Below are 17,444 nucleotides of genomic sequence, written 5' to 3' on the forward strand. Positions count from 1 at the left end.
CTTCGCCCCTCCACGCAGTAGGTCTGTGAGAGGCTTGGCTAACTGGCTATACGAGCGGATGAAACGCCTATAAAAGTTCGCGAAGCCCAAAAATCTTTGGAGCTCGCGCCGTGTGTGAGGACGGTTCCACCCCTTCACCGCCTCCACCTTTCCCGGTTGCATATGCACGGAGCCTGACCTTATGATGTAACCAAGGAAGTTCACCTCTGAAAGATGGAACTCGCACTTCTCCAGCTTGCAGTATAGCCTACTGCGCAGGAGAGTGCTCAGGACTGCCCGCACATCCCGGACGTGTTGGTCCCGGGAAGGAGAATAGATGAGGATGTCATCAATGTAAGCGACGACACATCTATTCAGATATTCCCTCAAGACCTCGTTGATGTACGCCTGGAAAAACGACGGTGCCGACGCCAAACCGTAAGGTAAGACCCGGTACTGGTAATGACCAGTAGATGTACTGAACGCCGTTTTCCACTCATCCTCCTCACGGACCCGGATGAGGTTGTAGGCGCTGCGCAGATCCAGTTTGGTGAACACACTCGCCTCCCGCAGCTGCTCCAGGGCCGAAGGCACCAGAGGCAGTGGGTACGAGTAGTTCACCAAGAGGGAATTGAGCCCCCGATAATCCACGCATGGCCTCAGACCACCGTCCTTCTTCTTCACGAAGAAGACACTGGCTGAGGCGGGCGAGGTGGAGGGAGTGATATAGCCCTGCGCCAGAGCCTCTTTAATGTATTGCTCCATCACCTGCTCCTCCTCTTGTGACAGGGGGTAGATCCTGCATTTGGGGGGAGTCGTGCCCTCTCTCAGGGTGATGGTGACGTCCCAGGGGCGGTGTGGTGGTAACTGTGCAGCTTTAGATGCGCTGAATACCTCCGCGAGGTCCCGGTACTGGCTTGGGATCGCTTGGGGATGAGTGACATTAGGGCTCTCTATACTAGTGGTCAGCATGTTATAGGGCTTTCGGCGACCCGCACGTGAACGTTTGGACAGAGTGGACCAACGGAGAATGCGACCTGAGGACCATTTAATGAGGGGATTGTGCAAACGAAGCCAGGGAAGACCTAATGTGACTGGGTGACGTAAATGTGGTAGAATGTAAAATGATATGTATTCGGTATGACCCTGTATGGTGAGACGGAGGTAAGCAGTGCGGTACTGGATCACGCCCCCGCCCACAGGTCGTCCGTCCAGCGCCTGCACATGCCTCGGTTTCTCCAACTTCTTCAAGGGGACCCTTAGCCGCTCCGCCAGACTCTGCTCCATCACGTTCCCCGACGCTCCCGAGTCCACTAGGGCAAGAACCCCCACAGAACAGCCCCTGTAAGACAACCAGGCTTGGATGGTAAGTAAATTACCGGTCAAGGAGTTACTCACCCGAGCTCTGCCACCGCTCGGGCGAGCGGTCTCCTTGGTCGTGGTTGTCTCCCCGATCTGCATGGGTTCGGGTCTCTGGTTCTCTTTGGGGCTCGCCGGGACCGGAGTGGTGTCGCCAACAGGACCGTGAGGAAGTCGGCTTGTCCTCTCCTGCAGCAGACGGTCATAAGTGACCGCTAAACGCACCACCTGTGAAAAACTCGCCCCTTCCTGGCGACACGCGAGCTCTGCCCTTAGCTCGGGGCGTAAGCTCGCGACGAACGCGTCAACGAGAGCCGCATCATTCCACCCGGTGTTGGCGGCCAAGGTCCGAAAGTCCAGGGCGTATTCCGCAGCGTGCCGTGTGCCCTGACGCATCCTAAGCAGGCTCTGTCCGCACGCGCTGCCCTGCCTCGGGTGGTGGAATACGTCTCTCAACTCGGAGATGAACGCGTCATAGTCCCTCAGCAGAGCTGATTCGGTTCGCATGAGCGCTGTTCCCCATTCCAGCGCTTTACCCGTGAGGCGGGATAAAACGTAAGCGATCTTTTTCTCAGGACTGAGAGAAGACCGATACGTAAAGTACAACCCGCATTGCATAAGGAATCCCTCGCACCTGTCTGGTTCCCCTCCGTAGGGCTCGGGAGGTGCGATGAGACCTCTATCCTCTCGTATAGGAGGAGATGCGCTGCTCGCCTGGGCAGAGAGAGACTGCAAGCAACTCGACATCATTTGCATCATGTTCTTAATCTCAGTGATCTCTTGTTGCTGTCTTCCGATGACCCTACCTTGAGTGGCCAGTATCTCCAACGGAGACGGCGCTTCTGCTCCTGCTGTCGACGGCTGCTCATTCTGTGACGCTGGGACAGAGGCAGCAGGAGGCAGAGGTGAAGTAGGCTCGGGTTTATTATCCATGATAAATATCAACAAAAAGACTCAGGCTCAAGGGCAAAAGGTAGCAACAGAAATAAGAACACCGAAGTAAGTCTCTCTTGAGTAGCAAGGGCAGAACTCTCCCTGGTAACGAGGCGCTGAGGCAGGAGAATGAGCAGCGCTGGAAGGATCGACCTGTGGGAATATAAAGGGACAACCTAATACGGAACAGGTGCTAGAACACAGGTGATTGGGAGCGTGGGAGTGTTCTGCGTTGTGAGGGTGTGCGTTGTGTGACGGAGGGCGTGGCGGTGCTTGTGCGGGTCGCTTGGGGTGCCCTCTGGTGGCGTCCCGGCTGACTCACCGTGACACAATGTACCTTCGAGTCAAAATAAAGGTATGATGATGATGACTTTGTTCTGTACAAAGTTGAATGTGCTGACAACAAAATTACACAAAAATCAATGGAAATCAAATTTAATAACCAATGGAGGCCTGGATTTGGAGCCACACACAAAAAAAACACACTACAGGCTGATCCAACTTTGATGTAATGTCCTTAAAACAAGTCAAAATGAGGCTCAGTATTGTGTGTGGCCTCCACGTGCCTGTATGACCTCCCTACAACGCCTGGGCATGCTCCTGATGAGGTGGTGGCTGGTCTCATGAGGGATCTCCTCCCAGACCTGGACTAAAGCATCCGCCAACAACTGGACAGTCTGTGGTGCAACGACGTTGGTGGATGGAGCGAGACATGATGTCCCAGATGTGCTCAATCGGATTCAGGTCTGGGGAACGGGCGGGCCAGTCCATAGCTTCAATGCCTTCATCTTGCAGGAACTGCTGACACACTCCAGCCACATGAGGTCTAGCATTGTCCTGCATTAGGAGGAACCCAGGGCCAACCGCACCAGCATATGGTCTCACAAGGGGTCTGAGGATCTCATCTCGGTACATAATGGCAGTCAGGCTACCTCTGGTGAGCACATGGAGGGCTGTGCGGCCTTCCAAAGAAATGCCACCCTACACCATTACTGACCCACTGCCAAACCGGTCATGCTGAAGGATGTTGCAGGCAGCAGATCGCTCTCCACGGCGTCTCCAGACTCTGTCACGTCTGTCACATGTGCTCAGTGTGAACCTGCTTTCATCTGTGAAGAGCACAAGGCGCCAGTGGCGAATTTGCCAATCCTGGTGTTCTCTGGCAAATGCCAAGCATCCTGCACGGTGTTGGGCTGTGAGCACAACCCCCACCTGTGGACGTCTGGCCCTCATACCATCCTCATGGAGACGGTTTCTAACCGTTTGTGCAGACACATGCACATTTGTGGCCTGCTGGAGGTCATTTTGCCGGGCTCTGGCAGTGCTCCTCCTGTTCCTTCTTGCACAAAGGCAGAAGTAGCGGTCCTGCTGCTGGTTTGTTGCCCTCCTACGGCCTCCTCCACGTCTCCTGGTGTACTGGCCTGTCTCCTGGTAGCGCCTCCAGCCTCTGGACATTACGCTGACAGACACAGCAAACCTTCTTGCCACAGCTCGCATTGATGTGCCATCCTGGATGAGCTGCATTACCTGAGCCACTTGTGTGGGTTGTAGAGTCCGTCTCATGCTACCACGAGTGTGAAAGGACCACCAACATTCAAAAGTGACCAAAACATCAGCCAGAAAGCATAGGTACTGAGAAGTGGTCTGTGGTCCCCACCTGCAGAACCACTCCTTTATAGGGGGGGTCTTGCTAATTGCCTCTCATTTCTACCTGTTGTCTTTTCCATTTGCCCAACAGCAGGTGAAATTGATTCACAATCAGTGTTGCTTCCTAACTGAACAGGGGTGGGTTTCCCGAAACGTTCGTAGCGCTAAGTACTTCGTAACCTCGTATAAAACGTACGAGGTTAAGAAGTACTTAGCGCTACGAACGTTTCGGGAAACCCACCCCAGGTTGGTTTCACAGAAGTGTGGTTGACTTGGAGTTATATTGTGTTGTTTAAGTGTTCCCTTTATTTTTTGAGCAGTGTATATATATATATATATATATAAGGGGTGGGCATAGATTAATTTTTTTAATCTAGATTAATCTCACTGAAATCTTGAAATTAATCTAGATTAATCTATATTAAATAGCTCATATGTGTGCTACCCAAGTAATGACTAAAAGTCAGTTTTTGAGATAGGGTTTCTTAATACAGAGGGTGCATTAGACCAGGGGCTCATCTCCTGTTTCCAAAATGCATCAATGATTGCTTGATGAAGCTGTTCTACTTTGATACTTGAAGAAAAAAAACATACTCAATAAAATGTAGGCTACTCGTGTTCAACGGTTTATTCATTATTATTAAACATGAATTTGTAAGCCTACATACTGTACATTAAAAGGGATTGATAACATGTTTATTCAGCTAAACATGATATTTGAAATGTAAGCCAACATTTAGTACATTTAACCTCACGGACGTAATTTGGGGGGGACTTTTTCAAAAGCCGGTTTTGGTCCTCTGCAGTTTTAACGGTTAAAAAGAAATATTTAATTAGCCTAGGGACCATGCAGAAAACGACCGCTCCGAGGTCCGCTCCGGTAACACTTTACATTCCTAAAAATGAATTTTCCATGAAGCAAACCTGGCGACTTCGTGGCTGCATCCATGTAAACACACGTACGCCCCTACTGTGCAATTTGGTTAGGAATACAGCCGAGCTAAACTATCAAGTTGAAAGTCATCATAGTTTGCTTAGGCTATAGGCTATAGCCTAGTTAGGCCTATATATATATATTATATATATATATATATATATATATATATTTTTTTTTTTTTTTTACTGCATCTTGTATCTTGTTTGTATGCTTCTACAAAGGCAATTCCATAAACACACCTGGTAAATGGTCTAGCTTGCCAGTTGATTTGCCAATGCTGTGAATGGATGTGCCGATGCCACCAGTGGACGTGCTGACGCTGACTCTTACCTAAGGCCCAACATCCACATTGGAGGGACTGTGACTACTAGGCCTACAAATAGAACTATAAATATGGACTTCTATTAGCTGGGCCACCCAATGGAAGATGGGTTTACTTTTGAGTCTTGGTCATTCACATCACATGTGGTACATGAGGTGGAATGAAATTTAGAACCCAGGGTCCCAGTTTTTACCCCAATAGCAGCAATATAATTTAAAAAATGCATAATTTAAAGTGTAAACGTTTGAAGTGTCTGGATATAGGGAAATACAGAGAGATGGGACTGGGAGTGCCTGGCACCAATTTAATTTAGAAATGATGGAAAGCATGAACATCAACGAATTAAAATAAATGAATCAATGGGAGGATATGGATATGCCTATTGTTTAATCACAGGTTAAAATGGTGAAGAAATGCAAGCTATAGCATCACAGAATATAATTACACAATCACTGAGTTCTGATATGATATTCTGATATGATTGCATTAACATGTACAATGGTAAGGTTGTAAAAGACAAAAATCACAAACAAATAAACTATTAACAACTACTGAGTCTTGGTTCCTCTCAAGGTTTCTTCCTCATGCAAAAAACTAGGGAGTTTTTCCTTGCCACTGTCGCCTTTGGCTTGCTTACTGGGGGCTAGGACTCGGCACTTGTAAAGCTGCTTTTTGACAACAACTGCTGTAAAAAGCATTGTATAAATAAAATTTGATTGATTGATTGAACTATTAACACACCTGGACATTTGTACGGTCCGTGGGCCACATCCGGCCCTCTGACTATCTCTGACCGGCCTGCGTGAGATCATTGAGCAGTCAGGACCAGCTTTGTGATATCCCACAACACTGCAAGAAAGAGTCAGATGTGCTGTGATGATTCAGCCCAGTTACTGATCTTTATACATGGAGCTATGATGATGCTGACCAGTTACTGATCTTTATGTGGAGCTGTGGTGATATAGCCCAGTTACTGATCTATATATGTGGCGCTGTGATGATACAGCCCAGTTACTGATCTTTATACATAGAGCTGTGGTGATACAGCCCAGTTTATTAATTAATGATATCATTCTGTCCTCCACATTTTCATTGTATTATTGTAATGTTTCATTCTGTGTTTATTTTATTAAGATATAATATGTATAGTGTGTACTGTATATTTGTATAGTTGTTACCGCCCGGTCTAGGTCAGGCGGTTAACAGGAAAAATAAAATAAAGAATGAAAGAAAATTGCTTTGATGAGCGACTTAATAACGAGAAAACCAACAACAACTTTGCAGTTTCAAAATATATTTAAAGAATGTATTAAATGCAAGATGTTACAAGCACAAGCATAGCACCGGCTGGACTTCAGGTAGGCCCACGCTGAAAAAAGGAAAAGAAAACCGAAACTATAAAATAATCAGCAGCCTACCCTACCAGGTGCTAAGCTACTTATAGAAATTATAACTTTAACAATAACTCCGTGATAACAGAAAATACTACATAATCAACATACAACTAAGCAAAACAAAGAAACAATCACCACACACGGAAACAAGGGCAGTCTAACAACTCTTTCTACCAGAGTGCTGACATACAATGAAATCACCCCAAAAGGGAGAACAAACGAGGAGAGCCTGCCACTCTCTCCGGCCGTCCGTACTTCCAGGGAGCCTTTTGTAGCTGTGGACTTGTCAGGCACCGCCCAGACTCCATAATTACAGGTGCACCTGTAAGAGATTACAACACTACACATTCCACAACTGATCATGCTCCCGTAAGAGAACATTACAACTCTATACAGTATTAACTCATCATGCTCCCGTAAGAGAACATTACAACTCTATACAGTATTAACTCATCATGCTCCCGTAAGAGAACATTACAACTCTATACAGTATTAACTCATCATGCTCCTGTAAGAGAATATATATTTCATGATTTAACAATAGTGCAGAACCAAGTTAAGTATATTAGTCTGGCCCTCTTAAACCATTCCAGGTTCTCATGTGGCCCTTTGGGAAAATTAATTGGCCACCCCTGCACTAAAGGTACCTTATGATAACCAGAAAAGTAAAAGATTGTATATATTGCAAATAAATGAAATAATATGTATTTAAGTTACACTGGCAAAAATGCACATTCTTGGCCCAGTATTAAACAGTATGAAAACACAAATTAGGGCTCACTTCTGCTGTTTCGGTAGGAACACTCACACAGGTAACCTTGGAGACCCCATTTTCCAGCACCCTTAGAAATAAATTGAGGGATCACCTTTTCATCTTGACCACATATTTTTAAGTTTGAATAATCAAAGACCCAGAATCCAGGGTAGAGGGCCTCGATGAATGTGGTTTGAACTCTGTGGAGAAGGGTCATAGTGTGGGCGATGCTATAGAAGGACAAAGTTCCTGACCTGTGATCCAGATAAATTCCCACTCTTTTGGAAACTGGCCCTGAGATGACAGTGCGCTGACTGTCATGACAAAACACATATTCAGAGGGATTACAACATAAACTCCAAGATCGATCATTGTAGCCAAAGCCTATGGTACCAACGCATCCTTTTCTTTCAGCTACCCTGTAGGTAGCTGCAATGTAAACTTGCTGGCCACCCCACTCTACCTCCCAGTAACAGCGGTCATTCAGCGCCTGGGTGCACAGAGCCTGGGCATAATAGTTGAATCTCTCCAAATCTTCAGGAGCGTGTTGAATGGCTCCTTCTACGTAGGTTATTTTTCGGTTGCCATTAGAAATACGAAGATTCTTATGTGCTGTTCTTGGGTCCAGTGTCTGCTCCTGATAATCTGTGAATTTCAACACACACAGATGCCCACGGACAGCATACTCTCAACCCAAATGTGACAATGACACATAAATATTCTTCAGCAGTACTGCTGTGATACACTCATAAAGTGCATCTACTAGGTAGATGAATGTAATATAAGCTGGCCATTGAGAACAGGGAAAGTAACAGTATCTGAAGAGCTAGTGAAGAAAAATTCTTGCTGCCAAACTGATCACTGCATATTGTTTAACATTGATTGATGTGCCATGAGTGTGCTCTGTATATGTGCAGAGGTTGTGAAACCACCAGTTTCAAAAGAAAGGTCACACCGAGGTAAGAATTTTGCCATACTATATGTAGTTTGTGTGTGTGTGTGTGTGTGTGTTTGATCAAGTCTCGTGCAAGTTACTTACATTGAAGAAAATCCTCTCTGATCACTGGATGAGACGTTTGAACCATGTGGACTGTTTTCACTATTCAGAGAGACCAACAAGTTCAACAAAGACAGTCAGTCTTTTTTTACTTGATGACAAAAACTCTATTAAACATGTAAGATATGATATTCCCATGAAAGATCAGTAGTCCTCTTACCTGCTATGGAAATCTCTCGTAATTCTGTCTGACAGAAAACTTCCACTTTTCTTGCAATCTTACAGTTTGTTGCATGAACAGGAATGCGGATGGGACAACTTGAATTTTTGGCACATTGTCAAACGTTGAATAGTCAGAGAAGGTTTTGTTCATCTGCAATAGTTGTAATAATGGGCAAAACTCAGTTAGGGGTGTGTTCATGTTTACTGACTGAAAAAAATAATCTATATCATCTAAACCAATGCATAGCAGCCAGATATAAAACCTTGAGAAATAGAAAGTCGTCATCCTGTAAGTGAAACTGGGCCAGTTCAGCGTCTCTCTGCTTCAGTTTCGCCAGCTCCTTCTCCAGATGCTTCAGCATGTCTTCCACCCGATGCACCTCCTCTTCCTCTATAGCGCGGATCATTTTTAGAATTTCTGAATGCTTTCTTTCAATTGACTGTATCATGTTTGTAAAGATCTTCTCACTTTGGTTCAGTGTTGACTTTGCAGAGGACTATAAAAGAGCAAAGATTTGATGCATTATGCATAAAGGGGTATAACATCGCATCACAGACCTCCAAGCATTACATTAAAAGACGTTAACTTTAAGAATGTAAGTGATAGCAGTTTGTAGTTTTGTTCTGAATTGTAAAAAATGCCATGTGGCGTTTGCAATCTGTCTTTTGGTAATAACCTTGATGTGCTTTGCTGCCATGCTTAGCTCCTTCATTCTGTTCTCTGTTTCTTTAGTTTTTTGCTGAATCTGTGCCTGAGTAGCTTCCAGCAATTTCTGTGGTTGATGCACAAAAAAAACGTTAGAATATGTTTTTTTTTATGTTTTTAAAATGTTTAAAATGTTATTCAAATTCTGGATCATTATTTGTTCCATATACCAGCCTGTAACATAATGGACATGTACACACACAAAGGTGAGGGTTATCGCATGTTAATTCACCGTCTTGCACTTTGCTTGGTAAGAGAAGTGTGAGTTTGACTTTTTTTAAACATGAGCCTAAATCATCTTGAAACATATGTGTTAGGAACAACACTCAATCTCTCTCTTAGGGAGATTAGCTACACCTGCCACTCATTGCCACACCCTTTTCCCTGCTATGTAAACGCTTGTCTCTCGGGGAGACAAGGGAGGGAGCGAGAGGGACAAGGGAGGGAGCGGAACCGAACGAGAACAAGAGTAAAATAGAGGGGAAGCAAGACAGAGAAGGGACGAGGGACTCACACACAAGGAATGACCGACACGAGAGTAAAACACTAGGGGGTTTTTATACACAGAAACAAGACAGTGAAACGAGACTCAACATTCCCCCAGAGGCCAGAGACAGGCAGAGAAAGACCCAGGGCCGCACTTCTGAGTAACCCCCGCATGCCCGCCTCAGTGGCTGTGAGAGGAAGACCCTGGACAGCACCCCCCACAACTATAGAGTGCAGGCCCTGGGGAACCAGAGGAAGCAGAGGGGTCTCCCTCTCACAGTGGCTGAGGCGGGCATGCGGGGGTTACTGGGAAGTGCGGCCCTGGGTCTCCACTACTCCTGTGGGGGCTGCAAACAGGCAGGATTCCCTGGTCTTTCTCTGCCTGCCTCTGGACTCTGGGGGAATGTTGTTGCAGCTATCTCCCCTCGCTACTAAATGCATTCTGTGCATTTATCCTATGTTGCACTTACATAAACACACACACTCACACATACACATACATCACAGTCATTTGTGTAGTTTCCCCAAGTGCTGTATGTCTCAGATACACTTTCAGCTCTTCTTTCAGGAGCAGCAGTTGGTGAACCATTGCAGTGGTCATTTGTGTTGTGTTCTTTTTGCCCTTCTGTCTCTTCCCTTTTTACTTTCTCTCCCCCTCTTTTCTCTCCTCTCCTGTGTGGATACAGGTGTACTGTACTATATATTATTGTTTTCATTTGATGTTTACATAAAAACAAAGTTGCCCTCCAAAGATGGAGGGGAGGGGGGTGGAGGTGGGCCAAAAAAAAGTACGGAGAGTATAATTTCGGCAGGTGTTCAGCAGTGGTGTAGTCCTAAAAAAATAAGTGGGGGGGTCATTTTTGGTGTGGCGGTGTAGCGATTCTACAGTAAATTGATAAGCGGGGGGGGGGGGGGGGGGGGGGGGGGCGGCGATCGTAAGTGGGGGGTCGCTGTTCCCCCGCTACACACTCCCACTACACCACTGGGGGGATGCATCCCCCCTGTTAAAATAAGTGGGGGGTCGGCGTCCCCAAGCGACCCCCCCCTCCCCCTCCACTACACCCCTGGTGTTCAGTTGGTATTGCCAAAATTATACTCCCCTTACTAACCCCACCCATGTTGAACATAGAGACATGTGCTTTACATGGTATAACCCACACATCCAGATCAGTCACCAAAACAAAAGAGATGTCAGTCAGACACTGCAAACCTGAGATCATGAGGGCAGTATAATTTTGGCAGGTGTTCTGTTATTGCCAAATTTATACTACCCTGTTAATCGGGGTGGGTTCGAGTACTGTGATTATAACTTAATTCACTGAGCACTCTAGGTTTGTCCTAGCTAATAAGATATATTTAGGTAATATATGTCTTTTTATATTTTATCTTATTAAAAATTAAATAAGTCAGGATGTCATTAAAATATATAAGATGCACGGTTGTCAGTAACGACGTGGAACAAAGTATTACGAGCGAGGTCACGTAGTCGGAGGTGAACTTCGGTATATCAAGTGTTACTGTTCTCGTAATTCTTAGTTTTAAAGGCATTCGATCCTCCTGAGTGCTACGGTAACAACCAACCTCGTACATTACATATTATTTAAAATATTTAACACCCGTGAATCCAGTGTCGTGCACAGACATTTTGGGGGGCAAGGTTAAGAGCACTTTTTAGCGCACGTGGAACACTTCATTATTAAAAAAATTACAAGCACATGTTGAATGAAATTTGACTTTTATTTGTAACATTCTCTAAACGTGAGTTTTCAATGGAAAAAAAGTAACGCAGCCGACTCATAAAATTCATATCCAATATTAACTATATACAGTCATGTCCAGAGCCGGAGTGGCTAATCGGGAGATTCGGGCGAAAATGCTTAGTAGTTTGGTGCTGTATGAGACATTTTACTGCACAACAAAATGATTTCACGTTGGGCTTAGAGGGCAAACGGTACAATTTGACTTGATGTGTATGTGCTGGTGGGGCACGGGAGAAGAAGTCTATCTGTGACCGTGCGTGCTGTGCTGAAGACGCTTCCTTCACCTCGCTGAACTGAACTGCTGCTGCAGCGCATCTGGTGTTAAAGGAAGAGAGAGGTCGGGTGTGTACGAGGTGGTGGCGCATTTCAGGGCACTGTTTTTAATCGCTCAGGTTTCCAAAAGATCATTTCAAACCGACCTCAGTAAAATGATAATAATAATAGTAAAAAAAAAAACGAAGTTTCAAAAGGGCACTTTCGTTGATAAAGGGCAGAGTTGGTGGTGCTTTAGCACCACCTGATGTCTATCTGTGCACGCCACGGCGTGAATCAGTGTCTTTATTTGGATATAGATAATGCTGCATCGTTTCCTGTGGTAGATCATTAAAAATTAGTCCTTATTGGTGCATAGAAACAACGGAAATCGTGATTATTATCTGAAACGTATAGCGCGTGCACGCGATGGGAATATGATTCTGCCGGGGAGTCGGAATTCGGCACAACAAGGTTTTTGCGGCGTTTCTGCTGATGTCGATAGGAATAAAACAATGATTTTATTGACGATGAACAGCACATATAACTGAACGGGACACTTCCTTGGACTAATTTCCATTTACATAAAAATTATGACCTTCTGTATCACACACACACACACAATTATATTATTTCAAGAGTTTTATTTATATTTATTATATTTACCTCTTGGCGTGACCTTTCTTTTGAAACTGTGGTGGTTTCATGACCTCTGCACATATTCAGAGCACACTCGTGGCACATAAATTTCTTCTCAGTGCAACAAAAAACCTCTTTTAGTTTGTTATGATCATAGCAGATCCTCTTGGCAAGGTTATACTTGGCGTCAATCACCCTGTGTTTATTGCCTGGGTTCAGTTCGTTGTGAAGGCTATGGTGAATCACACAGTATGAAGCTAGACACTCCAGACAGCTCTTCACAGCTTTGCACTTTTGCCCAACACAGACATCACACGTCAAATCTTCTGGTCCAGCAAAGCTTCTATCAGCAATATGCGTGTTCCTCAGTTTCTCCACCATTTCAGCCAGCAGAGTGTTTCTGCACAGCTCAGGTCTCTGGGTGGTGTTCTTCCTACACAAAGGGCAGCTGTAGACTCCTCTCTGGACATCTTGATCCCACTTCGTCGTGATGCAGGTCATACAGAAACTGTGTCCGCATGGAATGGAGACAGGATCCTTCAGCAGGTCCAGGCAGATGGAACAGCTAAACTCGTCAAAATTCACGGAGACTCGAGCCTCTGCCATTTTACTGTATGAGAGTGAGTTTCCAATACTGAGCTTTCACTTTCATTTCTTGTGCAAGACACGTATGCATGAGAAAGGTGCGTTGACACAGTAGGGGGTGTTTGCGGTTTACCAAGTAAAAGTCATCTTCTGGTTTTGGCTCCAACTGTGTTTGCTTTTTTAGCGAATACAGAATAAATGAATCAAATGAAATGTGGGATACAAGACCACAGTCAGACATCCCACAATCTAACAATGTTTTGTATTTCCCTCTGAACACATAAACTGAATGGTGTCAGTCCAGGTTATAGCCATGACAGGCTACCAAACCTTTTGTGGTCAATTCTGTGTACTCAAATAGTAGCTGACTCATTGTAAATTAACTTGAAATTATGCAATAAAGTTTATTGCAAAATTTAAATTCATTAAAGACCATTTTTGGAGACAGTGTAAGATATTTTATCCATATCTACAGTGTATGTTAAGGCTAAACTTAATGCAGGTTAAATGCTAACCTGCACTGCCGTAACCCTCCAGGTCTTGTGTATGACTACTCTGATCAACATACCGTATCATGGGCCACAGTCGGAACATTTGTATGTTTGAACTCCCCCATAAACCCTATCAAAATTAATTATATTAATATCAATACGCAGATATTTACTGAACAAAAGGGCAAATGTAGAATCCACGTCCAAAGAATAGGCCGAGACTCCAAACCCACGAACATAAGATAGACAGGCTTATGAGCAGATATGAGGGACTCGCAATACTCAGCAATGATTGCAGGTTACAGGGTATATGGGTGATTACAGTGTTAGAACAAGTGAGTTAATTAATAGTGATGAAAAAGTACTTTGTGGATGAGGACCTCTAGTGGCCGGTATGGTGAACAACCTGTTTGACATTCCACATGAATAGTTTGTCATAACAATACTGTACACATTTGCTTGACTTCATCTGTTCTGCCCCAGTAATTGAAACGAATAAATTTTTTTCCAGTGTGCATTTAAAGACATATTCAATGCAGTTCCTTTGTACCACCTCAGGTGTAACTGAACGATAAAAATTTAAAATAAAAGAATTAGAATTTAAATAGATAGAATTTAAGGCGTGCCACTTCAGTCACTTAAGGAGCATTCCTCAGAAGCTTCCTGAGAGATCATGTCTCTGTCCAGACGTTTCCGTGACCACGATTTCAAAGCCTGGTGTCTGAGGGAGGTTCTCTCTTCCACACGTTTAACAGAGAATTGTTTCTCTCTTGTATAAACAATTGCCTGTTGTTTATATTTACATTCTGTACCGGAATGTAAATGATTTTTAAAACTATTTCAGCAGGAGTTAGCCCTACACACACGTGCTGCTTCCACCTTCCCATGTTTCCAGCTTATTCACCGTTAGCTATTATTTCAGCCTTTCGCTGAAGCCCAGATAGTATGGGAGTTTTCCTGCCTTTTCTCCCGTCTTCCTGAGGAAACCATTATTCCGTGAACTTCAGCGGATGGTGGCTCTGGATAGCAGAGCTTTTAACGCGGTTTTCTGGAGCGCGGTGGACACTCCTGCAGATCACCGAGCTGCGCTGCGGACGGATTTCTTTTTCTAGTTCGCTTTACTGCCTGGAGGAATTGTAAACGGTTCGAATATGGTAAGGGTCCAAAACGTTGATGCCTTACTTTGAACTTTATCTTGTGGATATGCTTTTTTCGCACAGAAGGCTTGGTAAACAACTAAGCTCTCTGTGAATGTATGGTTATGTTTCTGGCTTTAAAATTGTTATTTTCAGGTCATCTTTTTACTTGATAATGATCAAGTCTAATAATTAGTAGTCCTAATAATAACACTTAAACACAAAAATATTTTTAAATTAAACTGTCAAATCCACTCTAGAAAAACACAATTGTAAATCTATTGTTATTAAATACAGCATATTTTCACATTAATATTTATTATGATACAGTTATGTCTGTTTGGACAAACCATACATCTCTCGCTGACAATACAAACTACTTTGTTACGCTGTTTCTGTGTTAACGACTTTAATCGTGCTTCTTCCCTGTGTTTATTATGACCAGGCAAAGTCGAAAAGACATCTTGGCGTTGGCCTGTTCCTCCTGGTACTCCCTGGTGTGCTCTCAGAGACTGTAAGCACTCTTTTTCTCTTCAACTGCTTTAAGCTCCAGAGAACCAGAAGTTTCCCTGCAATGTTGTGTGCAATTACTTTCGTCATGTCATGCATCTTTGCCTATCATTCCATTCTGAAGGTGAATGAGGAGGTGAGACACCTAGACATGTCTCCCAACGCCGTGGATGACACCTTCACAAAGTGTCAAGACACAATGATGCAGACTGTTACACTTGATGGCCTGTTGCAGAAAGAGATTAAGACAAATGAAATGTTTGCAGAGATGTGGAGGAGTTATTATGGAATGTGTGAGAAGCAAATTTATTGGGGAACCCCATATCACTTAGCTGCACTGCAGAATTATGGGAATTCCAAAGAGAAAAACCGAGACAAGTTTAACCAAATGGTTCAGACCAAAGGCAGCAATAGCACAATCTACAAAAACGAATTTCTCTTTAAGTCCCTTCACTTCCTCCTGACAGATGCCATGCGACTTCTTAACAATGGCACAAGGTGTTCCTGTGTGTACTATAGCATAGATACATTTTATACAGCACAGACTAGACAGGAAGTCCGTTTTGGAAGATTCCTTGAGGCCACTACTTCTGAAAGCATTGCAACAGAATTGATTGAAGGGGAAGGGATAGGCACTTTGTTCAACATCACTTCCTGTTCTGCGGTTAACATCGAGGACTACGTGTGCAGATCGGAGGAAATCGAGCAGCTCATTTCTCCAACCGAGGTCTTTACAGTGCAGAGTATCAGAGAAGTTAAAAATGATGATGCCAATTACAAAATCATCACTTTAACACACTCACGGTTTCTTAGCAGTCATGACTGCTACCTCTTTCACAGGTAAGCCATGCAGTCTCACTTCTAGTCAATTGAAATGACATGTACGTGTGCATTGTACAGTATTTGATAAGATTTTTAATCTATTCATTTTCAATCTCACATTTTAAGGAATTTGAAAAATCAGATAAACAAAATGCTCTTTTGAGACTCTGTTTCACCTTTCAACCAACAGTAATATATATTCTTTACCACTTAAAATGTAACAATTAACAGTTTCACTAGTAAATATTTTCTAATGTATTAATAAACAAAATTGACTCCATTCAGAGATTCCCTGTATTCTGCATTGCCTGTATTCTATTTTCTATGTTGGTTTTCTATGTTAATGACCACTGTTCTCATTGGTTGGCTCAGTTGGAGGGGCAGGGTGTGAGTAAGGCAGGAAGGAACAGTGGTGGAGAGCAGTGAAAAGAACAATTGCAGAATCACATGTTAAATATGACAAAATTACAAAATTGCAATTTTTTACCTTGTAGCTACAATGATGTCCTTATAAGTGTTTCACAAGTATTTCTGCATTTTAATGTCTATTTCTCTCTTGTGTCTCTTTTAAGGTCTAGCCAAGATGGACTCTCCAGTCTCTTTCTAAGCTCTGTGATTATTGCTCTGACGGGGTCCTTTTTGAATGTTTACTGCACTGTCATGGAGTGACTCATAGACAGTTTCTCACATAAGAAGTCATGTGTTTTTTTATTCTATATGGCCTTGCAAAATACGTATTTATACTATGATTGTCTCATATAGCACAACACTGTAAACCCGGATTTTATATCTACTCAACTGTTTAATTTCAATGTACATAAATATTTAAGTTTTATTGCATTACTATCAAATCTAAGTATATTGTACTCATATTTGCACACACTGAAATTTACTAACAATTTTAAGTTTAATGAACTGAAAATTAAATGTTTTCAACTGATCAACTTAAAAACTTTATTGTTGAACACTTTCGCCATTTTGTTAGCTTGCTGTTTGTAGTCAGGCCAGGCAGACACATATAGGCAAAACACAAGTCCGAGTTGCAGTTTGTTTTAACTAATGCGGCCGATTTTTTTACCTGCTGCGTTTTTTTCGGTAGCCTAGGCTGTTTACGAGCTGTGTTTTCTTTTAATATTAACCTTATTTGTTGACGGATATTCTCACGGCTTTTGCAACAAGTGAACCATATAGAATTTTGGTGATGGACAACTTGGCCAATCTACCCCAGGCCGTCTGTCTTCTTTTCGGCCTCATCTATGCCCTTCACCTGGTCTACCCTAAGGGCATGAAAAACACTTTCTGCTTCATGCAGCATGTAATGCTCAAAATTGGTAGTCGTGAACTGCCACCCAAACTTCAGACTTTAAAAAATCAGCTTGTAGTGTGAAACTACATGTTTATGTCTTTGTTTTTGCTCTTGTGTGCTGTTTGTGGTGTCCACATTATGGCTTACAATTCATGAGCATGTTCTCTTTTACTTACTAGTCAGAATGTCTTTAGTACCAGCAGTAGT

General features: G+C 43.6%; 2 protein-coding genes across 3 annotated transcripts; one reads left to right on the forward strand and one right to left on the reverse strand.

The window, feature by feature from the left end:
- Positions 1 to 7,892: 7,892 nt before the first annotated feature.
- Positions 7,893 to 13,055, reverse strand: LOC143494187 (E3 ubiquitin-protein ligase TRIM47-like). Of its 2 annotated transcripts, XM_076992283.1 has the most exons (7): positions 12,415 to 13,055; positions 9,222 to 9,317; positions 9,014 to 9,041; positions 8,808 to 8,935; positions 8,543 to 8,695; positions 8,365 to 8,424; positions 7,893 to 7,970 (listed from the first exon to the last, which is right to left on the reverse strand). In XM_076992283.1, the coding sequence occupies exons 1-5, from the start codon at positions 12,991 to 12,993 to the stop codon at positions 8,546 to 8,548; spliced, it is 981 nt and encodes a 326-aa protein (XP_076848398.1). In that variant the 5' UTR covers positions 12,994 to 13,055; the 3' UTR covers positions 7,893 to 7,970; positions 8,365 to 8,424; positions 8,543 to 8,545. The 2 variants fall into 2 exon arrangements, with proteins under 2 accessions (XP_076848398.1, XP_076848397.1); XM_076992282.1 differs by having other exon boundaries at positions 8,808 to 9,041; positions 12,415 to 13,054.
- A 1,082-nt stretch (positions 13,056 to 14,137) lies between these two features.
- On the forward strand, positions 14,138 to 16,871 carry LOC143494188 (ecto-ADP-ribosyltransferase 5-like). Its single transcript, XM_076992284.1, has 4 exons — positions 14,138 to 14,617; positions 15,045 to 15,113; positions 15,234 to 15,949; positions 16,504 to 16,871. The coding sequence occupies exons 1-4, from the start codon at positions 14,615 to 14,617 to the stop codon at positions 16,598 to 16,600; spliced, it is 885 nt and encodes a 294-aa protein (XP_076848399.1). The 5' UTR covers positions 14,138 to 14,614; the 3' UTR covers positions 16,601 to 16,871.
- Positions 16,872 to 17,444: the final 573 nt, after the last annotated feature.

Source organism: Brachyhypopomus gauderio, unplaced genomic scaffold, assembly GCF_052324685.1.
Source record: "Brachyhypopomus gauderio isolate BG-103 unplaced genomic scaffold, BGAUD_0.2 sc92, whole genome shotgun sequence".
Taxonomy (NCBI): domain Eukaryota; kingdom Metazoa; phylum Chordata; class Actinopteri; order Gymnotiformes; family Hypopomidae; genus Brachyhypopomus; species Brachyhypopomus gauderio.

What these genes read in the sequence shown, in the direction of transcription:
- LOC143494188 (XM_076992284.1), top strand. An exon ending in CTGGTGTGCTCTCAGAGACT is followed by an intron (nt 15,114 to 15,233) that starts GTAAGCACTCTT and finishes TCCATTCTGAAG; the next exon opens with GTGAATGAGGAGGTGAGACA. An exon ending in GACTGCTACCTCTTTCACAG is followed by an intron (nt 15,950 to 16,503) that starts GTAAGCCATGCA and finishes GTCTCTTTTAAG; the next exon opens with GTCTAGCCAAGATGGACTCT.
- LOC143494187 (XM_076992282.1), bottom strand. Translation starts at nt 12,993, where the DNA reads ATGGCAGAGGCTCGAGTCTCCGTGAATTTTGACGAGTTTAGCTGTTCC. An exon ending in AAGAAAGGTCACGCCAAGAG is followed by an intron (nt 9,318 to 12,414) that starts GTAAATATAATA and finishes CATCAACCACAG; the next exon opens with AAATTGCTGGAAGCTACTCA. An exon ending in TGGCAGCAAAGCACATCAAG is followed by an intron (nt 9,042 to 9,221) that starts GTTATTACCAAA and finishes GCTCTTTTATAG; the next exon opens with TCCTCTGCAAAGTCAACACT.